Source organism: Platalea leucorodia (assembly GCF_965183815.1).
Source record: "Platalea leucorodia genome assembly, chromosome: 5".
Taxonomy (NCBI): domain Eukaryota; kingdom Metazoa; phylum Chordata; class Aves; order Pelecaniformes; family Threskiornithidae; genus Platalea; species Platalea leucorodia.
The window spans coordinates 10185912-10209991 of record NC_138827.1 but is presented as its reverse complement, the minus strand read 5'-3'; the positions used below and the strand labels follow the sequence as shown (position 1 = coordinate 10209991).

General features: G+C 43.3%; 2 protein-coding genes across 7 annotated transcripts; one reads left to right on the top strand and one right to left on the bottom strand.

Annotated features, from left to right (window-relative positions):
- REXO5 (RNA exonuclease 5) lies at positions 1-18708 on the bottom strand. Of its 6 annotated transcripts, XM_082313665.1 has the most exons (20): positions 18623-18708; positions 18248-18370; positions 16524-16645; positions 15512-15638; positions 14553-14637; positions 13028-13177; positions 12782-12870; positions 11847-11962; positions 10887-11025; positions 10228-10322; positions 9291-9393; positions 8535-8671; positions 8105-8231; positions 7652-7762; positions 7390-7527; positions 6551-6643; positions 5816-6035; positions 5092-5285; positions 4358-4467; positions 1577-2211 (listed from the first exon to the last, which is right to left on the bottom strand). In XM_082313665.1, exons 2-20 carry the CDS (start codon positions 18365-18367, stop codon positions 2142-2144), a joined length of 2346 nt encoding a protein of 781 aa, XP_082169791.1. In that variant the 5' UTR covers positions 18368-18370; positions 18623-18708; the 3' UTR covers positions 1577-2141. The 6 variants fall into 6 exon arrangements, with proteins under 6 accessions (XP_082169793.1, XP_082169791.1, XP_082169790.1 ...); XM_082313667.1 differs by lacking the exon at positions 1577-2211 and adding an exon at positions 1-74 and having other exon boundaries at positions 18248-18701; XM_082313664.1 differs by having other exon boundaries at positions 18248-18701.
- Positions 18709-18813: 105 nt separating this feature from the next.
- On the top strand, positions 18814-24077 carry ERI2 (ERI1 exoribonuclease family member 2; the record flags this gene model as incomplete). Its single annotated transcript, XM_082313970.1, has 8 exons — positions 18814-18836; positions 19024-19163; positions 19466-19593; positions 19749-19905; positions 20467-20567; positions 21694-21775; positions 22435-22523; positions 22734-24077. The coding sequence occupies 8 exons, from the start codon at positions 18814-18816 to the stop codon at positions 24075-24077; spliced, it is 2064 nt and encodes a 687-aa protein (XP_082170096.1).
- Between the last annotated feature and the right edge of the window lie 3 nt (positions 24078-24080).

The following is a 24080-nucleotide window of genomic DNA, read 5'->3' as shown; positions in this document are numbered from 1 at the left end:
GCTTTTTCTAATCCAAGCTGCCATTCATTTACCTGTGAGATTATTGTATTTCTGTATATTTAAATGACCAATCCCTTAAAGAAAAAAAAAAAATCCTTTAGTCAACAATGTATCCTGCCTACTGTAGCTTTGTAAATGTTCCAGAGCTCCTGGGTTTCCTGTGTTCCAGTAAGGTCGGAGGGGAGGGAGGGGAAGAGCTACAGAAACCTGCTCCACGGGGGAGGGAACTTGCACGCCGTTCTGCGCGTTACCGAAGAAATGAGTAACGTTTGTGGTGTTTACATGATGACACGCTGGTGTTCACTTTTTTGTGCTCAAGCTTTGTACAAAATGTTTTATTTAAAGCTGAAGTCCTTTTTACATTTTCAATTAAAAGGGGACAAATTAATTATTTTTTCATGCCTATAAATAGGACTCTTGCTAGTTTTATTTGTCACGTCCAGAGTTTCTCAAGCAGGAATCCCGGCTGCTTACTAAATCCTGCCTAGTCCTTGACCGCATCGTTTTTCAGTGCATGGAATGAAAACTAGCTGTTTTTTTCAACTTTGCAGTGAAAGTGTCTACACCAAGGAGATGCTGGATGCAAACAGTCTTAAAAGGAGCGTATTCTTACAGAGGGACGGGTGCTGAGGTCAGTCCGCCGTTCACCCCCTTCCACTGAGCTGCCCGACCCCTGGGCTCTGCGGGGCTGGGTCAGCAGCGGCGACCGGCAGCGCCGGGCGAGGGGACGGACCCCCTTCCACGTTCGGCACTAGCACCGACCGTGATGCTTACCCCAGGTTGCAGCAGCTACAGCCAGAGGATGCCAGGCTCACTTGGAGCGGATAAAGTACCTTTTTAAAGGGCTTAATAATAGATTTCATTTCAGTTTTGGAGGCTTTAAATTTAGGTACAAACGACGCTGACGTGAGCATCTCCTGCCCGCTCACTCGTGCTGCCTCTGGGCTCGTGCTGCGTCTGCCTTTCTCTCCCTTGCCTTTATTTTTGCCTGCCCCTCCACGCAGCAGCTCCCAGCTTCTACGCAATGAGCTGCTCTGTGCTCAGGAGCCCGGCGAAATGAACTTGGGTTGGAAAGTAGGAGGGTGTAAATATTCTATCAAGCAATCAGCTGTATTTAATAATTTCTGGAATAATAACTATTTCAGCTTTATCCCAGCCTATTCTAATTCATATTGAGAATTCCTTCGTCTCGCGTTCAAACCTTGTAACAAACATTTCCTTTTAATTTTTCTTTTTGAGTGCCAAAGGTCTCTTGGGCATCCTCGTGCTTGGAAATCAGTATGTTAACAGGCGATGCTCAAGCAGCCTTTAAGTGGCAGTGGCTGCAAAGCACAGGACTGAAGCTGTCCGGCTGCAAATCACCTCATCCTACTGCTGGTAACGCGCGGAGTCTTACTGCAACTCTGCGCTTCCAGCTCCCTGCGGAAAGCGGTGATGTGTGAAGTTCGCACAGACGTGTGCTTTCCTTAAAATGGCCCTCGCCCCTCCCACAGCCACACTGTAACTTCTATTTTTTCTTCTCTTTTTGTGTGTGAGGGGTGTGGGGGGCGGTCGGGGGGGCGGGGGGAGGAGAAAGTGGAGATTGTCCAAGAAGTATGAATCACCAATTCCTCCTTTCCATGGACTAAGTACAGTACTTTCCCGGAAAGGAGGCAGCGACTCTGCTTCAGAGCTGGCACAGCGCGTTTCCAGAAATCCACACAACTCCCCGAGAACCGCTTTTAACCGCTGAGCAGCTGCTGCAGGTACTACACTAGCTTGCCTTGCTGGTTTACAGCCTGCAGTGTTTCAGTGACGACAGCCCCGCGGGTACGTCAGTCTCCGTCAACAACCGACGCGCCGAGTTACGCCTTACAGGCCCACACTGATCGGCTTTTGTGCAGCGCTCCCCCGGTTTGCCCCCAGCTCCTCCTCAGCGCTTGCCTAGCTCACCCCCTGCCAAGGAAAACTGCCACAGCAAGAAGGGTTAATGGAAAAGGTTTTGTGCTTTAAGATGTTTTGAATGGCTTTTATTTTTAGACTTTGTAAAAGATACAGAGTGAAAGCCTATTGTTCTTATGGTAAGAGGTCTTTACAAAGACATCAATATTTAAAGTAATTAAAAATATCTTAACAAAAGCTTTGCTTAAAAACTTGGCGGTTTAACAAGCACTCCTCCCTCCGTCATCTTTTATTCCCATCAGACCAAGGCCAGATTGTGATCCGTGCATGCTGCAACATAAACAAGAGGTGGGTTATTTCTGCTCAGGGTAGCCTTGATGCACATAAGGTCTAGTAGTGAGAAGCCTGCAACCCTCAGGGTCAGCAGATTGAAAAACTGTTTTGGTTTTTTTTCCACCCAACAATGATTTGGCATTCTTTTTAATCAAGAAGCCTCCTCTGGACTATCAGTCCTCTGGGAAACAGTAATACAGGAACCTCACTTGGCAAGAAACCTCTTCCAAGCCGGGGATGAAGCTCCCGTCCACCCCACTCAGCAGCCCGAGAGATGCGAGACCAGGCTCTGGGGGCTTCTGCAGGCTCCTTGTGGGTGCGAACGCCTGAATCCCCTGTTCTGCTAGTGGGATTCACACCCCTCGGTGATGCGAGACAACAGGCAAGTGCATACCAAGTGAGGCTAGTGAGAGATGGCCCTTGAAAAGCAAATCTGGACCTGCTGAGACCAGTGAATCTGCTGCAGAAGACACGGTGTGGAGGGTAACTCCACAGCCATCCTCTCCTCAAACCTCTCCAGCGGGGCTGACAGATTAGTACGCAAAGTAACTGAGGTGACACAGTGGCGTAGAGACGAGGCCAATGACTGATTGCTCAGAAATGTAAAAACTGACTCGGTTATAGCCCAGAAGGCGGCAGCAGGTGATTAAAGGACCACATGCACTACGAAACTGCCCGCAGAGGTTAGCCCTCAGTTCAGGCCACCCCCCACGGCTGATTTAAACTGCAGCAGTATTTGACACCGACCTTGTGCAAGAAACCATTTACACACAGCTACATGCACTCAGCACTTCTCTAATAAGGTAGGAATTGCTGCTGTCTCATTTTGTATGCTATTATTCTTCGGTGGTGGGCACACCTTAATGACCTTTACTTAAGAACACAAATCATTGGAAAAAAAAAAATATTAAAAAAATATTCTTTGTAAAAAAAGTTATTGAAAACTGAACAAGTAGAGCAGATCGTGCCAAGAGCAGTCCTTGGCATTGAACCTTGCTGAAATGGTTTGTCACTGGCATTAAGCCTAAATATACTCTTGGCTTGGGATGCATCTCCCATCTAGGGACACCGTTTGGTGCAGAGGCTAATACAGCATCGTGAGTCTTCTCAGGGAGCTTTGCACGGAAGAGGAGGGAACCTGGCCTGGCTGCCCAGCCAGGCAGAAGGGATGCTGCCGAGCAGCTCGGTCTCCCTGCTTCTATTTCAGGGCCTGTCGTCTCTCTCCAGAAGGAATGGTACCCCTTCTGAGGATGGGGAAGTGAAGAAAAGCATGGGTAGCTGTGACCTTTATTTGACTGTCTGAACAGAGACACAGTGAGAGAGCAGAAAGACAACTGCTGAAATAAGTATGTACTCTGTAACTAGGGCCTTGCCTGGGAAAGATTTAACCTTTCTGGTTAATAATGAAGCAGTCAATGACCGTGGCAGTTCAGGCCCCAGGGTCTGGATTGCAGGGAGCCCACCCCATCTGGAAGCATCTTTGATATTGGCACTGAAGCCCGACTCAACTCCAGGCGTTGCCCTTTCCTATGAAAGCTTAAGGACTCGGTGAAAGTGTTCTTTTTTTTCCAATCGTGTCCCTTACGTAAGAACGAGGGCATGAACCACCTCCTTGAGCAGCTGTGGCTGAAGCACGTACAGCAGGGTACCACAAGCCAGCTGGTAGATGGTGCCTTGGCTGCAGCAGTTAGGTGGTTTTAAAAAACAAACAAAAGCCCACCAAAACCACCCCAAAACACTTTCTGCTGTGGCAACTCTGCTCGATTCTCTCATAAACACATAAAACTTACCTTGCTGTCAATAGGGATGAAACATCCAACAGGGGAAGGTAGGTGAACTGAGAATACCTGTATAATTAATCAACGCTCTGTACTTCAGCCTTGCTAATCTGGACCATCAGCTACGTAAGTGGTTTCAGCACTTGTGCTTGTTCTGGATCAGGCATGGCTCATGGGCAGAACTTACTGTTCAGGTTTTATTGGCCTAACATGAAAGTCAGACTGAATAAGTACAGCAGCATCTTCAAGCCTTCTCTCAGGCTTTCACTTCCTTGTGCAGGGTTTTAATTTTTAATAGATTAAGATAAAAATATTTGGCTATGTATTATTTTCCTTGGCTCTTTGCAAAATAAGTGGCAAGTTACCTGTTCACTCCAGGAAAAAGAACAACGCACAGGGTGTTATTCTGCAGACTTCTATAAAGCTTCTTGATATGCTGGTCTAACTTCTTCACCTTTTTCCTTGTATCCTGCTCCTGCATAACAGAATATAAGTATTAAAATCCCCAATTCATCTGCAGATCTGTAGCAATCACACTTAAAAGCGCGTGTGGCAAGACTGGCCCTCAGGCAGTGTCAGGGTGAGGACAGCAGTGATTCTGTTACGGGCTGGCATGTGGCAGTGCAGTGGCTCAGCAGCAGGGAGAACCACATGCCCTACTCAAATGGCACTACAGCTTCCTCCAGTAAAAACGAGAGCCGCAACTAGCGCTGTTCTCTCCTGTAGGGCTGCACAACCAGGCACTTCTCCCTCTGACTCCCATACCCACTTGCTACACCTGTACATTGCTCCGTCTGCTCTCAAGTGGTAGGCTTCAGTTCCTGTGTAGCATCACTCACTGCCCCGAGCAGCTATGCTGGTTGGTTTTTCTTTTTAAGTCTATACAGTATCCTGCAGACATCACATTATCTCACGTGGTATTACCTCTCCAAACTGTGTTGTGGGACCTGATCCTTGGCAGCCTCGCTGCTCCAGCGCAAGGAGACCCTTCCGTTACATGCAGCTCTGCACCTAAGTCTGCTCAAAGTTACCACTCCCGGTTGCCAGGGCAGTACCTCCTCACTAACTGCAACAAACATCAGCATAGCCTTAAACTCACAGAGTCAGACAGCTGCTCCATTTTCTCATACAAGGTGTTTCCTCCTTGCTTCCCATTGCTGTGATTCATTTGCTGAATCCATCTCCAGAGGTGACCTGAAGCAAGAGCATTCCTACTTCTTAGTTTTCTACCCTTCACGGTCCATCCATTTATAACTTCAAGGGCATCCACAGCACTCTGCGATGTCTGGAATTCTGAAACGCAAAGAGAAGGGGAAACATGCTTTGGCAGTGATGCTGCTGCCCTGTTCCTTGGCACCTGTCAGGCAGGGATAAAGGTGTGGAGCAAGAGGGAGACGAGAAACTGAAATCACTGCAGCAAGCAGATCGTCATCTTGCTACAGGTAAACATCAGACTGTAGAAATGCTAGTTAACTGCAACAGCACTCATCCTGTTCTCCTCACCTTTTTAGACGTGATTACTCATCTGTGTGAAGCTGCACAGTAGCCAGCCCTCACGTTGAGGTACTGGAGCCAATGAACTATCCTGGAACTTTTCTAAGTAAAGATCACCTTTTCTTTTAAGCAGTTTTTTTTTCCCTGTTAAGTATTTAGCTGTAAACTGCTGCTCCAAACAATACATGCTTTCACTGGAGTATTTTAAATACCATCACTTTGAGCATACACGGGTTTCAGTAGCTCTTGCTGTGTCTGTGCAAAGTCCCAAGGGCTGCTGAATGGGCTTACTTGAAGGAAATAAGCAGGCTGTATGTGAAGCTACTTACTGAGGAAACAGCAGTTCCTGTGCTTTCCACTCTGGAGATCCTTTGGCAGGAACAGTGTTTCCAGATCTTGCAACTGGCTGAATTCTTCTTGCAAGTCCGTCTCTGTTACTGACTTCTTTAAACCCGCCACATAAATCACACCTTCGTTTTCTACATCCAGTTCTAGTTCCTTTATCAAAACATCACAGTCCAGCATTGCTGCAGTGACACGTCTCTGAACCTGGGGTGGATTCAGCAGGAACAAACACAGCACATCAATCAGCCCAAGCAGCTCTGTGTTCTGAGCTTCTTTTTTTAACTTATTTTCTCCCATTACCCAAAGTTGACAAACTATTTTCCCTCTCTTGAAAAAAATATGACTAATGAAGGCTAACTTAGTCATAAAAAAGGAAGAGAGATCATGTTTGTAATGCAGAAACACTATAAAATTAAGAACCCCAGACTTTGATATGGCATTTTAACACCCTGTTACTTGGCTCTTCCTTTTAAAGTTGCAGCTGGAGGTCAGAATGCTTTCTAACCCCCTTCTGCTGACAGGCAGAAAGGAAGAAAGAGGGCTATAACCATTTCCTTTCTGCCAGTGGCTCTAAATTGTCCAGGGACAGGGAGAGGGTAACAGCACAACCAGCCAGCATTTGCCCAGATGCTATGCTGTGAGTAGATGTTAAAAGAGAAATACTGGATGCTGTTCCTCTGCTCAACATAACTTGGGTTTTTGCTCTTTGCATTGTTTACCTTAATGCAGGATCCTGCTACCTCAGCTCCATTTAGGCTTTCCACGGCAAGCTGGGCAGCTTCCAGCACTTCATATTGGATACAGACATAAGGCTTGAAACAGAATGGTTTATCAATAAGACTTATCAATAAGACACATTAGCTCTCCCTTTTTAAAAGCCAGGTCTTAATAAAGTTGTGTTTTCTTTTAAAAATAGACTATAAAAAGGTTTGGGGGTAATATATGTAACACTCCATATACCATAGCTGTTAAAAACAACCTTCAATTAGCTCATCAATTAATAACAACCTTTTTTTGCCATTAAAGGCCTTAGCATATCAATTCTCTCGAGAGGGATGAAAATCATTTCAGCTTCTCCAATGTTCAAAGTCCTCTAGCTTGAACAGCACAGTTAAGCCACATGAGCTGTGTTTATTCTTGTCATTGTGTGGAACAGCTTTTATTGAATTCATAGAATCATAGAATTGTCAAGGTTGGAAAAGACCCTTAAGATCATCGAGTCCAACTGTTAACCTATCACTGCCAAGTCCATCTACACCATGTCCTTGAGCACCACATCTGTCCGTTCTTTAAATACCTCCAGGGATGGAGACTCAACCACTTCCCTGGGCAGCCTGTGCCAGTGCCTGACCACCCTTTCAGCAAAGAAGTTTTTCCTAATATCCAACCTAAACCTCCCCTGGCGCAGCTTGAATTGTTGTAGCTGATGACTAAATCATCAGAAAAAAATCCCCAAACAAAATAACTGCTATTTCAGTGGTTCTAATCTTATTTTTCCAGGAGATTACTCAGGCCTTGCATGCCTGTCAGCAAGCTTAATGCTTGGAGTGCTCCTCACCTCGTACGTTTCAGTTACCACTGTAAGAGACTGGATTGGTCCACACCTCCCAAATTCTTTTTTCACAGACTTCAGGCAAAAGCTTTCTTCAAAAGGACCTGCGTAAATTGTCAGCATGTCAGTCAGCTTGCTTCTCACCTGTAGGAACACAGATTAGAGAAGGAACTTCACAAAGCAAAAGAACTAACTACTTGGTGCCTCCAGATAAATAACATCTCTTTCCAAGCTCAGCAATGAAGGCTATTCTCAAAAAAAATAGTACCTTTTCACAAAGTCCAGCAGCAAGGTGAGATGCAATGTACTCTGGACCCAGACTGAACTGAATGATACTGAATGTGGACAGAGGAACATCTTGTAAGGCTCTCTGAAGGATCTGGAGGGAAAAGAGTGTACAAGGCTCAAACAGGTACAAGACAATTGCACTGCAGAGGATCAGAAATAAAGCTATGGAACTGAATTCCCAACTTTAATTTTCTATCGTCCAAGGAAGCCCTCAGGCAGAAATTCTTCTTTAGTGAGTCATGAGAGGATGTAGAGGATCAAAGCTTATTTCCGAAATGTTAAAATGGATATAGCTAACCTGGCATTAACACTATTGCTAACAGTAATGTCAGTCAGCTTTTTAAAATAGGACTCATCTACCCACCCCCAGAATAAGAAGAACTTTGAACTATTTTGATGCTTGCTTAGACCAACCCACTCTAAGTCCATTCACCTGTTTGTTTGAAGTGCTCAGGTTACTCTGACACAGGCCAGAAGAGTCTAGTTCCTGTCTGCCCAAAAGGAGCGGTTTTTGGCCAGTCACCTGCAAGCAGTCTAAAAAACTAGCAGAGAGAAGCAAGCTGTGAATCACAGTACTTATCAATATGGTGAATTAAAAGCTTTCAAGAAGTGCTTGTCAGAGAAAAATGATACGGTTCATTAAAGAAATTTGAAAGAATATTCTTGTCCTCAACATCAAAAGAAGCCTAGAAAATGCTTTGTGAAACTTAGGATGCAACTTCTGAAAGTTTTTCAGTGCTATGCTACAATTATTTGTGTCTCTCAGAAGATCCTGATGGCTCCTGAAAAACGTAATGCACTTCTTTGATTTTTACTGAGGATTCAACTGAAGGAAAAACATGCATGTTTGAGAATCTTATTACCATGGTTTGGATAAATGGGGAGGCTCATTCAGCTGTTTCTGGACCCTACGTCCTTGTGGCTGTAACGCAGCTTTGTTCTGTGAGACCTCAGCCAGTTTTTCCGTTGTCAGAAGCATCTCCAAGTTTAGTTCTGCTACCTTGGGGAAGGAAAAAGATTAGTAGTTGGCTTTCATCTCAGCTAATTGTTGTTAACCAAAAAGCATGTGCTTTCTCTATGAGTCACTTAGGCACACTCCACAGTAGTGAAGAAAGACAGGCATTAATTTCTTGCCTTATTATTTTCTGTTGTCATTTTCAAGCATGCAGCACTCACAGCATCAACCAGTAATCATCTCCAAAAAAGTTCTCTCAGAAATCAATGATACAAGCAAGAGACTCATAAAACCAGCTGAATCACTACCACAACATACAAGGTTTCTCACTTCTTTCATCTGGAAAAATGACAGGCATTCCTGTAGGCTGGAAGTGTCTCAATCCTTCTTTATCCAAAGCCCCTCTTCAAGATCAGCAGCAATGCTGATTCACGTCAGTGTTTGCATACCGAAACGCTGGTAATGCTCCAGGTTATTAAGATATTGGGATATATGCTGAACGTAACAAGCTGCCAAAATTGAGGCCTCTATCACAGCTCCATTTTCTCTTTTAAATCAACAAGAGGATGGGCAGGAATGTTTTGTTTTGTTTTTTTTTTTCATTCATAAGCACAACTTGTACATACTGTGATTAAGGACAGAAATCTTAATTAGATATAGCTACCTTTGCTGGTCCTTGCTCAATAAAGAATTGAGCCAATTCCAACGCAGCTCTAGCATCTTCTGCAGGATCATGCCCAAGCTTCTGTTCACACTGAATCTCCTTCCTAGGGCATCAAAATCAGGTGTACAGGCAGGTTATCTGTTTTTCCACACTGATCAACATCCTGTCTTTTCTAAACTGGGTCCTTTTCGGGCAAATTAGCTTTCCCCTCTCCAAAAAGGATTTCAGTTCTGTGCAGCAGCATTCTTGTGAAATATTCCCAAAAGTTACTGCAAGAAATGTTTTTGCAATGTTGAGCAAAACACTGTTTACCAGGTTTGACAGAAGCAGTGCTAATACTCAGTACTCTGATGCATGACTATTTTTAATTTTACTTCTTCCTTGACCAATGACTCAACTCACAATTTGCACACAGACAGGGAGGGAACCTCCAACTCCGTGAAGTTTGACGCTGCAGAGTACTAATATTCATTATGTGAATGGTGAGAACTGTATCGCTATGACATACTATCCGGTGGTAGCTAGTATACTGAGGAATATGATTTAAGTCAGTAAATCATACTTTCATACATTAGCCTTTCTTTCTTGCTAACTGCAACAGATCTCCTTTGCGTGAGCCAGAGTGTCTTTGTTGCTCTACAATTCAATACACTGGTACTGCTACAGACTTGTAGCTAGTTTTGTGAGGACTCAAAGCTGGTTGGGTCACAGCGTCCCTGCTTGCTCAAAGACAAGCCGATTTATTATGCTGCCTGATGTTTCAAACAGGCAGTAAATTCTTCTTTATCACGTCTATTTGCACAGCCTGCTCCTTTGTTTTGAATTTTAGTGAAAAAAACCCACCACAATTCTGATGCTACTAGTAGAAAAGCAAGACCCTATGACCTGCCCGTGACAGTTTCTAATATTTCCCATGACAATACAATAATAATCTTACCCTAAAACAGCTTTCGCTAGAAATTTTAACTTAAATCTTCGACCTTCATTTCTGGCAAAAAGCAATGAAGTATCAATAACACTGGGGTGGATCATCTGGAGGAGAGAAAACATCACCGGTTTAATTTAAGAACAGCAGTTGTACAGAATTGGGCAGTAACTCCATTGTTATCTGTGCTGCTGCCTTTTCATTTCAGTTGCCAGTTTCTCAGTGATAGATAACTGGTCCACAACAAGAGAGCAGATGGGAATAATGAAACAAGCCCAACTCTCCTTTCTGACACTCTATTGGGAAGACCTAGACTGGATTAGAAAGATTAATTATGATTCAAGCATTTTAGGTTGGTTAAATTAAATATAGGAAGGACTTCAGTTCTTCCTCTGACAGAGCTGTCAAAAGCATCTGCCTGAAGCAGAGAGGTAAAGCTTCTGTTGCAACCGTATCTATGTCTGGACAGACTCCTCCCTTCCTTTTGGGTTCTGAACGGCCCCTTGCAAGTTTTATAGATGTAAGGAGAGTCTTTCTCTTTTAAATCCTTACAGACATAAGGCTATTCATAATAAAAAGCAATTAACAAGTGTTCACTAATGAAAAGAGGAATTGTTTATAGAGTTTTTCAGGTCTGAAATGAGTATCACAGCATTGGGAAAAATACTCACTTCCAAAGCCTGAAGATCAGCATTTAGAGAATGACCCACCAATACTGCATCATGGGGAAGCATTTTTTTTAGTCTGGTTTGGATGTCTCGCAGTCTTGTTTTCACTGGAAGAAGCATTTTCTTTGTGATTCCTGAGAATCTTCAAAACAAAAGTTGGATGAGGTAAAAGCAACACATTAGCAACAGCGCCTACTGGAGAATATTACAAGCAGGGCATGTAAAATATGAACCGAGTATAACTAATGACAGAATGCTATTTACTGCTTTCTGTTCCAACATAAGAGGATATACCGCAGGTATATTAAACTGCTATGAGTGCTACCACATCTGTTTCAAAATCTTATCTCTCTCAAATACAACTTAAGTGATGCAGCTCTTAGCATCAGATAGCACAGGTAAGGAAATACTGCAAGACTGATGGCGGAAGGAGATGATTCCAAGTAACCTGAGGGGACTGGCATGTCACCTCCTGGATAAAGCCAGGCGAAGTTCTAGAGAAGACAAGGCTTGAGTTTTGTCTGCTTTTGTTATAATCCTGAACCCAACCCTAGAGGTGTGTGAAAGCTGATAAGCTGCTCTATTCATTTTTTACAGATGAGCAAACTTAGCTATGGAGCAGAGACGCAAACTGCAATCCCGTACTCTTACCCTGTATGCTGTTTTATAGCCAGCAGTAAAGAGTAACTTGTACTGTGTATCACTCATCTGGAACAGAACTTTTCCTAGAACACTGCAGAATGATAATGCTTCTGCCTAGCCACATGGGCACTACGTAGCAGAGAGTGTATACATAATGTCGGTTATTCTAATCACATAGCAAGAACTGTATTCTTAACAGAGTAAAATGCAGTAGGCATCTGTGCAGACCAAAGCCTTTCAAAAGGTCCTGTGTAACAGGTTTAATTTGAAAGGGTTGCAGCTCTTAAAGACGAAGAGATAAGAAACTTATGTGCAAGTCACCTGGTGCGGTAGTTCACTACTGTGGTTTCAGGTTTGACTAGTTCATTCAAGAGGCATTGACCCTGTGCATCCACCAAAGAGACACGAGTGACTTCGTTCCCTTTTGCAGTCAGGCACTGTCAGGAAGAAGCAGAGCCAGTTGTTGAATCAGCATGATGCTGCCACTCAAAAACCTTAGCTAACAGCTGCTTTGGCTACTAAGGAGTTACTCAACTTAGAGATCTACCATTCATAGCTAGCTGTTTTATACTGCAGCAAGCTTCATTTTAATTGTTAAATGCCCACCATAAGCACAGCAAACACACAGGCAAGCACAACACAAAGAAAACTGTTACAAAGAAGTGCTGATTTCACAGTATCAGCCTGTGCTCTGCACTGCAGAGCTGTCACTGAGAGCATCTTCACCAGAGAAGATGCACAGTTTAAAAGCAGAGCCCGGGTTGTATCATTAGTTACTCAATGCTGATGCCAAATAAGCATCTCTGCAAGGTCAAAACTGCACTGAAGGAGGCATCTTCACCTCAGCATGCTGCCAGAAGAACTGTGATGGCTAAAGGAAAGATGTGTGATAGGGAAGTATCTTTCCTTTCCCAAACCTTGGGGAGGGCTGGGAGGAGGAATTCCCCAGCAGTCTCAGGGGTTACTGCAGCATTGCTGATGGGCCTGGCAGATCCCGCTGCTGCTCTGACAGCCAACGCAGAACTGAGCTCTCTGCTGCACTGCTCAATATTTCTGTCTTGTCGCCAGAGCCTCTTCCTGAGTCCCTCCCATGGCTGCATTAGCACTGGTACCATCAATGAAGGGACTGGCAGCAGATATTAATACATCAGAAGTGGTTTAGCAAATACAGAGGGTGCTTGGCTCACTTTGGAATAGCTGGTAGCAGTTTGGTTGCTTGACTATATTTTGTAAGGCCACAGACATTTATTTTTTACCATTTCACAATCCAGACCAAAGAGGGGGCTGCTGTCCGTCCTCTGCTGATCACACTCTGTATGTATATAGCCCTTACATCCAGGGGAGCCTAGAATGAACAGATACCCACAAATAACAAACAGACCTCTCTCTTCTAAAACTCATCACGTATCTTATATGAACAAACATATCACTAACTGTCAAAATTAAAAACAACCAACCAAACAAACAGCAAAACAACCAAACAAAAGTCCTAAAAAACTGACCTTTTATGGGATAGTCATTTTTTTTCTGCTCTTCTAAAGTTAGAGTATAGCTAGTAAGGCCTCGTTTTTTTTCTCCGTATTTCCGAATGATGGGATCACATTGCAAGTCTGAACTTTTAGGAATACATTCACTGCTAGCGGAAGTCAAACCTGTAAAATACAGGAGGATCTGTCAAGCTCAGATAGCACTCCCTATTTGCAGTCAGTTTTCTGCATTGACATACACACTAAGAGGCTACACCATTTCAAAGGAAAACACTACCTGGAACAATAAATGGGAGATATAGATAGATAGATAGACAGACAGACAGATCGATTGATTGATCTGTCTATTGCCAGTTTACTTCTCTTGCTCCCTCCCCATTTTTTTTTAATATATATATGTATCTAGTTTATATCTCATTTATTGTGTGTTTATATATATAGACACACTACATACATTATATATACATAATTATATACACACAATACTATATATAATGTATATAGTGTATATACTAGATATATATTTATAATATACTTAATATTCAGGATACTTCCATCTTTTCCCAGCTCAGCTACTGACACTGCTGGCTGATACAGAAGCAAGTCACATCACAAGTCTCTGTCTCACATTCCTTTCAGAAATAGAGAGAACCAACTTGCCTTGTAAGCATGACAACATAATCATCTGTTACTTCATGTAAGCTGTAAAAGAAGTTATCTTTTTTTTTTTCTACCTTCTCTGTGAAATTCTTTCCGTAAGTATTGTCAGGAGAAAACGTGCTCTAAGTGTGGCTTACAAGGAAGCAAGCACTGAACTGACACCAGAATCCACAGCTGTATAAAGTTAAATTATCCTGTAGGTGATTCTCTGCAGATTGCACTTAAAAGAAAAATATACCTGACATCTCAGATCTGTGACTGTGCAGTAGGTTTACAGTCAGGATGCTAGAGGACTTTGTCAATACATTGAAAGTAACAGCTGTTCATTCTCCCATTTAGGACTCGAATTCAAGATTCTGTGTTACACTTCTAACAATTTCAGTGAAGTTCGCATTGTAGTCTCTTGCAGGTTTTGTACAAGCCTGTTGGATTACAATCACCTCTACAAAGAGTGTAAAAATAGGAAATCAGTCGTCAACACACCCGTTCTTTACCTTGATTTGCTACTCAGTATAAAAAAGAAAACCAAGAAGAAATGAGTAACTACTTAGCTTGAATCTAATTTCTCTCTCTAACTTTTATTAGATACATCTTAGAATAAAATAATCACAAAATGGGTAACAAAGCATCAGGATTTTGGATTAAACATGTCAAAAACTTTCTCTCTGCTTTTTGCATTTACTTGTATCAATAAGCCCAACAGAGAGTTACTGAACTAGTTAGGGTAACCAGTCTCATGGTTTAAGCCATTGTATGCTTTCCTTCGTAAACATGTTTACCATAGCAGCACACTGCAATTGCACAGGATGCAAAGTCATAAATTACTGCTGAAAGTGAATCACTATGGTTGAAAGAGATGATGCAAAACCAAGCAAGATACCTTGTGCAGTGTTTAGAGGTTTCGGGTTTGCTCCTGCTCCATACAGGCTGGCTAGGAAGTTGGCGCAAGGTGTTAATGTGAATCTCTGAAAAAGGAGATGTGTTAGAGACTTTGAAACAGAAGCAGAAATATCAAGCAAATGAGATATTTCTTGATCCCCAAACCAGCCAAATTTAGAGGAGGATGGATAAAGAAGTAGTGGAAATCTGTTTGGTGTTTTCCCAAGGAAGAAAAAACCCCAACACAAACTAAACCTGTTTTAATGACAGACGATATAGGGTTCTTTGTACTAAGGGACAGATTTGCCTTGCCTGATACGATCAAGAAGGCAAATCTCAAGACTTTCTTTGATAGAAACTAAAGCAAGTTCCAGACTTTCCAGTTAAGCTGTGATTTGCATTTGCTGCAGTTCAGGGAGAATTCTCTAGAAGTGTGAATCAATGTGCTTCTTTCTTTCTTCCTTCAAAAACGTTGCTTGTAACTCAGAAAATTAAAATAATTCTTCTAATAATCTTTTTGGGAAATGGGACAAACTTGACGTAAAGTGCAAATAGTAAAAGTGAGATTTTTCAACCAGTGGGAATAGCATAACTCAATGTTGAGAGTCTTCTCACTCACTCAGAATAAATTCCAAATTAACCAAGATATTTTTAATCTCATTGGCATCCTGAAGATACAGGAAGCGTAATAGTCAGAGGACTGAAACATCAATACAAGTTTCACCTGGTAAGACTTCAAAGACACAAGTCTTGAAAACCTGTTTCTAATATTAAAGCCTTGCCCTTTGTTTTGAGCTGACAACAGCTACAAATAGATCCTCTCATTAGCTTGCTTTGAGAGTCAAAGATGGCCACTTCCTATTGGAGAAGGCGATCGTTTCACTGCAGTGATTAATCCTTGGGACATGGTTTCAGGACTGGAAGAAGTTTAGAAGACAGCAGTACAGTTTGGGGACTTACATGCCGGAACACTTTTCTGAGGTGTTTGAACTGCAAATAGAATTTGTAGAAATGGAGTTGGCTCATTTCATGTAGGACAATAACCACAACCCCAGCCAGGTGGCTTTGGTGATAAATACGGCACCAGCTGCAGTTAAAAAAAAAAAAAAAAAATCAAAACAATTATCAAGCACTTTTAGAAACAAACTTGGAACCAGCCCAGCTTTTCAGTCAGCGAATGGCAAAGTGCCAAATGACTTCAAGGAGAAGAGGCTTTATAGCTTATCTCAAACAGCCACATATTCCTGGAAGCAACATAATATGGGAGACAGAGAAAGAATGAGTTATAGCAAAATTCTGCTGCAGTACCGTTTCAAGACATTTATACCTCATTTATATGCATCAGAATGTGAATACACGAGTAACTTCAGCTGTAGTGATGCAGTCTAGTGAATTAATGCATCAACAAAAGTTTCACAAAATCATTTTCTATTCACTACTAAAAATCTCAAGTGGGATTATTTTTGCCTTGAGTTTCATTTCAAGATTCATTACATTTCACCATATTTTTGCCGTCTGAGGTTATGTACCCTCCTCAGCCTTTCCCGTCCATTGCTGAGAAGCTGCCCTGAAAAAGGGCAAAGTGATTAAAATGTTTTTCCCAAAACACTCTAGAACACTCTGCTTCAATTATATCTGACATAAAACCTGTTAATATTTTTTGTGTTATGATAATATTTTTAACGTGGTATTTCATTTCTCAGTGTGTGAAGCTTCTTCTGTTCCACAAAATTGTTCAGTTTTTGATAACTGCATGAAACAAAACTATGAATTGGTTGAATTTCTGTCAGAAGAGGAATTCTGGTCTCTGGCCAAGTCTAACAACAATTGTATCTACATAATACAGGCTGTCATTGTGGTAACTGCGTTGCAAGGATTCCAAAACCAGCGTGGCCAATATGCCTTTAGGTACGTTTTCACAACATGCGAGGACACAAGACAGGGTTGATTCCCGAATATGAATGTGTTATACCTGGGTTGTGTTGCATTGTGGCATTTTCCCAAAGCTGCATACTTTAACAGTTCATACAGCTGGTCACAGCTGATTTCGCAGTCCTCACCAAATAAAGCTGCTGACAAGCGAGATGACTTTTCCTGTAAAAAGGGAAAGGTTTTAAAAAGAAACGTTTTATGTAATCACACCAGTTCATGGAAAATGAAGTGAATGATATAGTAAAAGGAAACTATTTACTATTTGGATACAAGCAACCAACTACATTTAAAATAACTCTTCCACTCATTATGGGCAAAAGTTTCCTTTTAGATCACATTTTAATATTAAATTTACTATCAATATTTCAGTAACCCAGGTACTCTAACTTCAAATATTTATTAAATAAAAGATTAGTGTAAGTAGATGTATGTAGTAAGGAGACTTAAAGTTATTTGATTTGCAAACACGATGTTCTGCTCTCTCAACCCATTCACCCACTTGCTGCTCTAGAGCTTTGGGCATTTATACAAGTGTTACATGTAGCCATTTCATGTAAGGGTTTGCTGAAACCCATTTACTTAATTTACATTACGTGATCTGTTTTGGCAGATGGGTTTGCTGACCCCTGCAGGCAAAAAAAAAAAAGTTTCAAGGAAACTGCAGGAAGAGTGGCGACTGTACCACACAGTTCAACACAACAGTTCTTTAAGCCTAAATGCACAAATTCTCCTAAAAGCTAATGAGCAAGTTAATGTATGATTTTGGAGACCTCCACTGACCCATATGACCTGTTCCAATGGAGCTCTTTTGACCTGTAAAAATTTTAAAGATACTCTTTTTTTATGTGATGAAAAGACATCACAGCATACAGGGGAAAAGAAAAAAAGAGCATAGAAAACGACAGAATATCAAATCCCCCAGGACAAACAACCACCAGAAGTTGTGTGTTCCTCACCACGCTAACAAGCCTCGTGCTTATTAATTTTGGCAGAGCCTGCCCACGTGGGGTTGAGCTGGTGCATTTTTAAAGCCGTTTGTCATTGGGTAAGAAAGCTGAACAGAGGTGACAACCTTTGAGGTTCAAGTGGTTAAGAATCATCTGGTAATAACAACACAGGCTGGTGTAATTGTCAGTCCCTCATCTCTCATGCTAAGTTAGACAAATAAGTAACGACACCGTTGTTTTCAATACAGCCTAATTAGAGCTTTGCAAAAAAAAAAAAAAATCCCACCAAGCAGCAGAAGTTTAATTTCACCAAGCAAAGGCTACCTGCCAACCACAGGAATTTCAGTCTCTAATCAGGTACCAATGAGGCTGACTGCGCAGGTCAGACACGCTTACTGTTGTCCACACTGGGCACTAAATAAGTTGTAACCTGGGTGAGTAAGGTGTTACCACGAGGTTGAAACTTTGGGCTGATTTGCATCCTTCAGGTGTGAATGTGCTGAGCAGACACAATGCTCCTTCTGAGATCTCCTTTGTTTAGGAAAGAATGATGTTGCAGAGCGTATTTATTTTTTGACAGAATTCCTTCAATGCAAATGCCCAACACTCAAAACGAGTCATTATCTGTAGGTATTCTCTTCAGCCAAACCTCTAGCTAGACTGCCAGTAAACCACGTTTTTGCTGAGTTTCCAGCATCCCAACGTGTGATGCGATAAAACTACCAAAAAGGCGGCTGTAAGAGAGCAACACCGCACAGCCACCGGCCTGCAGCGTTGCCTCACAACGCCCGTGCGCCGGGAGCGCTCCGCGCCTCACCTCGGGGCCCCGGCCGCCGCCATCCGCCCTCCTCCGCTTCCGAGCCGCCTGCCGCTCCCCCGCCTCCTCACCGGCTCCGGCGGGCCTTTTGTAGCCGTTTACGCAGCCAGCCTTCCCCATGGCCTAGAGGAAAGCACCGCGGGGTGAGGGCGGCGCGGGGCGATGCCGCCACGGCCCCTCACGGCGGGGGGACGGCCCGGGCTGTCAGTCAGACCGGGCCCCTCCGGGGCAGGCCCCAGCGCCCGCCCGCTGCCGGGGCTCGCCGGGCAGCATCAGGAGGGGGGATCGCCCGCAGCCCTGACGCCGTGGGCCGGCTCCCCGGCCGCTCCCTCCTCCCCCGGTGCCCCGAGGAGGGACCTCGGCCGCGGATCCCACCTCAGCCACGCCGGGCCCTCCGGCCACCGGGGAACACGCCGCCTCGGCACGCGGCTACCTGCGCCTGCCTGCGGGCAAGGCCAGAGCAGCCGATCCGCCGAGAGCGCGGATGGAGGCGGGGCCGCTGCCGCCGGCGGGAGGTTTGAAATGGCCGCCGCGGCGCCCGGGCCGCTCCGGGGCTGAGGGAGGAGATGGCCACCAAGCGCCTGGCCAGGTGCGGGGCCGGGCGTGCGGGGCGGGGGGTCCCTCGCACTGAGGATCCCGAAGGGACCGGGGGGGGGGGTGGCGGTGGCGGTGGCGGTGTCCGGGCCGGCGAGGCCCTGGGGGGGCCGGGGCGGGGCGGGGCGGGCCCCCTCAGCACGGGGATGCTGAGGCGGTGCCGGCGCCGCTGCGGTCCGCAGGCAGCTGGGGCTGGCGCGGAGCAGCGCGCGGGCGCGGAGCGGCGCGCAGGCGGCGGCGGGGCAGCGCTTCGCCTACCTGATCGTCGTCGACTTCGAGGCCACTTGCTGGCGGCAGGCGGGGCGGCGCGGCCCCGAGATCAGTGAGTGCGGCGGGGCGGGGAGCGGGCGGGGGCGGCCCCGGCCCCGGCGGGGCGGGAGGGCGCTCGGCGGCCGGGCAGCGAAGGGCAGCAGCCCGGCTGCGGGGAGGAGGGGGTGGCCGGGGGCCTGGCGATGACAGGAGGCAGCTTTGACCGCCGTCTCGTCGCTGCATGGTGTTCCTTCTAATTCCTGACATTTCAACCCCAGGTTAATGGAATAATTTCTGTGAACAGCTTTAACCTTTCTGGCTTTGTGTTTTGGGGTTTTGTTTGTTTGTTTGTTTCTCGTTTTGTTTTTGTCACAGTTGAATTTCCAGCAGTCCTGTTAAACACTTCAACAGGAGAGACTGAATCTGAATTCCACACATATGTCCAGCCCCAGGAGCATCCTATTCTCTCTGAATTTTGTACAGAACTAACCGGCATAACACAGGTATAATTACTACTTAGTATTATTTTACACCGTTATAATTGCAATTTACTAGGTTTTTTTTTTAAGCATGCCTGTAAAGAGCTAAAGAGAAACAAATCTCAAATGAACTTCAGCGCATACTAACACATACATACTTCTTGTTCTGTTTCATAAAGGATCAAGTTGATGAAGGGGTCCCTCTAAAAATTTGTTTATCACAGTTTTTGAAATGGATTCAAAAGATAAAAAAGGAGAAGAAAATTACATTCACTTCAGATATTCCAAGTCATTCTACTTCAGAGGCAAAACCATGTACCTTTGTTACTTGGACAGGTAAATAAAGTTTTCATTTGCTTTTTCTGTGGAATAGTACACATAAAAATGAACATTTGGTGGTGCTAGTGAGATTGCGTCTTCCCTTCTAGGGAGCCAAAATCCTGTTATTAGGTATTGAAGATGTACAGTATTGGGTTAAGGCTGAAAATATGCAATGCATTGAATCCTTCTGTGTTCACTACATCTTTGTCTGCAGGGTCTGACATCGTTACATTTTTCTGCTTTACATATAGTGAACTGTGTCACCATTCATAATGTGTCTAAATGATTTAATGAGGTCTTTGAGATCTTTACCCATCATGAAGTCATTCTTTACTAACAATCGGCATTCACTTCTCCTGATGCCCCACTGCAGCAGCCCTGGTGCTTTTCATGCACAAAGACTTCGTTAGCCTGTGCTAACAAAGCCCGTTAGCCTATGCTTCCTGTCCAGCAGTACAGGACGCTACTAGAGTGTTGACGGTTATGTCCCTTTATGTAGATTTTAAATCATGTTTATGTAGATTTTAGGCCTGTTCTTTAGTGATGGATTATTTGTGGTTTTTTTCTCCTGTGCAGACTGGGACCTGGGTGTGTGTTTGCAGTATGAGTGTAAAAGGAAGCAGCTGCAAAAACCTGACATTTTAAACTCCTGGATTGATCTCAAAGCAACATACAGGGTGAGAAGACCGATAGACTGTGAAACATTTATACCCATATTATCATCTCAAAGGCTAACTGTATCTGAGGTTACAGGAAAATATTGTATGTTCCAGTGACTAGAGTAACCCATTTGTTTTCTTTCCACGTTGTTATCGCTCGGTAACAAACTGCATGCCCTAGAACTGTGTGAATTTTAATAGAAATCTCAATGCTAGGAAAACCACCTGGTGTTACTGTTGATAAATGAATGATAATCCCAGGAGAATTTTTCGAGCTGCCTTTTCTTTCCTGACATCTTTTGCTCTGCTTGCTTCCTAACTTCCCCGGTTTTGTGTGCTCTTATTGCTGCCTTGCATTGCTGCATGGAAAACAGCCATCGCCGTCTGTTTAGGGATACTTAAAGGTCTAGCATGCGAACTGTATGTGGACCAGAAAGTATATTCTGAACAGCATGAAAAATACTGAAAAAATGCATGTATTTTTTATTACACAGTCTACACTGCAATAGAGTTCTAACTTGGGGGCTAAGAGCACCCAAGTGTACCTTCCCCTGTGTAGTCACGGAAGCTTTCAAAGGGTGCTCCAGTCTGCCTTTCCTGACACTTGGAGCTTAGGCTCTTAACCTAGGTAGCAGAATTAGGTCTCTAAAGATAAATAGTGTGAATATTCTCCCTTCCTTGTGACCAAATGAGATACTGGGAGTGAGTAGCAATACTCACTTTTTCTCATTTAAAAATAATTTATACCTATGCCAAATATATTCACGCCCATGCCTTTGCAATATGCAACAGTTTAAACATCTCAAGATATTATTTGTAGTTGTATTCTTCAATGCTGCTCTGTCAAGGCCTTCATCAGCATAAGCCGTAAAGTGCAAATGAATGACTCCAGAGTTAAGACAGAATTGATTAGTTTAAGACTGAGAGAAGGGATTCATGGTTCTTTCCATTCCAATATGTAGCAGGGTAAGTCACTTACTGCCTTATGCTTATTTATCACAACTGTAAAATGAAGATACCTGGCGTGCACAATTGCCTTGTGAGATTTATTATTCATAAGGTGATATTTCTGAAATGGTTTTCACTTCACTATGAAGAGGTTTTGAAATGCTTTATGTTAAGCACCTGCATTTTTTTTCCTTAGGCCTTCTATAATAGGAAGCCTAAGGGGCTAAATGGTGCTTTGCAGGATTTGGGGATAGCTTTTGAAGGACGGGAACATTCTGGTAAGTACGATATGATGATCCTCGTTTTAATATACATATATTTTTATAAAGCTAAATAGCTACTATTTAGCTTTAGTTAGCTAAACTAAAGCAGCTAGTAACTGCTAGTCATTACTTTAAATAGTAACTATTATTTCTGGGTTATGCAATGTTCTGTCCTACAAAAATATCAAAACAAGAAGGGCTAGATGCTTCAAAGATCAGAGTTTGTCATTTCTAACCTCATGCTTTATCTCTGAAATCTCTCCTAGTGCTATTGAGTGCATGTTCAACAAGATCAATCGCTGAATTGCTAGGGCACAAAACAAAAGAGGCGGAGGAAGGATAAGGAAAATTGATTTTACCCAGTAGCTCTGGACAGCATATTAGTGTAAGAGAATACCAGCACAATATCAATTTTTTTACATGATTAATAAAACAGTGCAAGGATTTTTAAAATTGTGGGTATATATTCAGCTCTATGGATTGGTCCTTCACATGTTTCAGCACAGGAAATTTTTTACTTCTGCTGCCCTTTTTTGAACTAGATAACTATGTGTCAGAGTCCCGTGAATCCCTGTCACTTATGTAAGGCTTACCTAGATGACATTTTTCCTCCAGTAAGAATTAGCCCCAGTAGTGTTTAAAAAGAAGACATTAATATAACCATACTTTTGAAGGGTTGGATGATTCTCGGAATACTGCCCGTCTTGCTTGGAGGCTGATTTGTGATGGATGTGTGCTGAAGGTTACTAAATCTTTGGATAAGGTTAGTAACTACTTCATATCTTCCCTTCTACTTGCTTTGTAGCCTGGAATACAGATGAAAGGTGAGCTATTCAAATAATAAACCCAGCATCTTGACTATGAATTGAACAGAACATCCCTAGGCTGATACACTTATTAATTTTGTGCATTGATTCCTAAAACTTCTGGGTATTCACTTTCCAAAATCTCCTTTTGTTTACGGACTCCCTAGGCACAGCCGAAGAATAATTTAATTTCTGGAACACTGACTATAAACTTTGCTGACAAGACTCCACTGGGAAGTAACAGCAGACCCGAAGCATCTAGAGATGGAACTTGCGAAACAAACTCTCTGGCTGAGAAAAACCACAATGGCATTGCTGGAATTAAGATAAATTCTAATGTACAGACTGAAGAACAAGAGACCACTTGCATCGATTCCTCTGCAGATGTCCACGTTGTACCTAGCAGCACCTCAAGGACCGAGTTACAGGCTCAAGCCCAAAGCTCCTCAGCAGCATCTACTGACAGATTTCTTGTTCCTCCTGAGCAGGCACAGCGATCTCACAGTACTGTAGCAACAGGCCTTCGGCAAGGATTGAGCAACGAGCAGCCTCTGGGTACAGCCAGATGTAGCGCTCCAGTACCTGCGTCAGGACTAGTGCTCGTCTCCACTACCGTCTCCTCAGTTAATATCTCCAACGAGGATGTCAGTACTAGTTCTGAGTGCTTATCTCTGTTGACTGACTGGGAAGATGTCGCTTTAATACCAGAATCTCAATCTGAACAAAATTCAGACTGTGTTCAATTCAAAGATGACTCAAGTACAGAAATTTTAACCGTGTTTGAAGAGAAAACAATTTTGAAGCAATCGGCTGTGATGAGTTCAGATAAGCAAAGTTTGGAGAAAACTGTAGTACCTGTGGAACCTCTGAAATCTATCGTTTACAAAAGTCCCGATACTACTGTCTATAATGTAGGAGCAGTACAAAGGCAGACTTCAAATTTTTCAGCTTTTAAGTTACCACCTGCAAAGGTAAATGCTATTTCAGCACAATCAGCATTAATTGGAAATTATTCTACTCCTTCAGAGGTTCCTAAAAGAAAGCCAACTAGTCCAAAAACGTTCCCACCAGCAAAAAAACAGTCTTTTGCTATATATCAAGAGAAAACAGCATCTTTTGATCATTCCTTACCTTTAAGAAGTTCAGATTTGCCCAGAGTGTCTCCTGCCATTCTGAACTCCACAGCCAATTTGAATCAGTCTGCAAGAGCTGTGAAAAATGGAAAACCAACTCCCCCTCTATGTAACTGCGGTCGAAGAGCTAAAAAACTGTACGTGTCAAATGCTGGTCCAAATCATGGCAAAGCATTTTTTTGTTGTCCTGTTGGCAAGTGTGAAGGTAATAAGAAAGGTTGTGGATACTTCAAGTGGGAATATGCGCTTCTAAAAGAGAAATCTCATGGTCTCACCCTGAATGCAGATGCTTTGACCTCTCCTGGAACTTACACCAGTAATTTAGGAAATTCTTCCAACAAAAAATATTTGTGTCTTAGACCCTCTATGAGAACTTGAAAA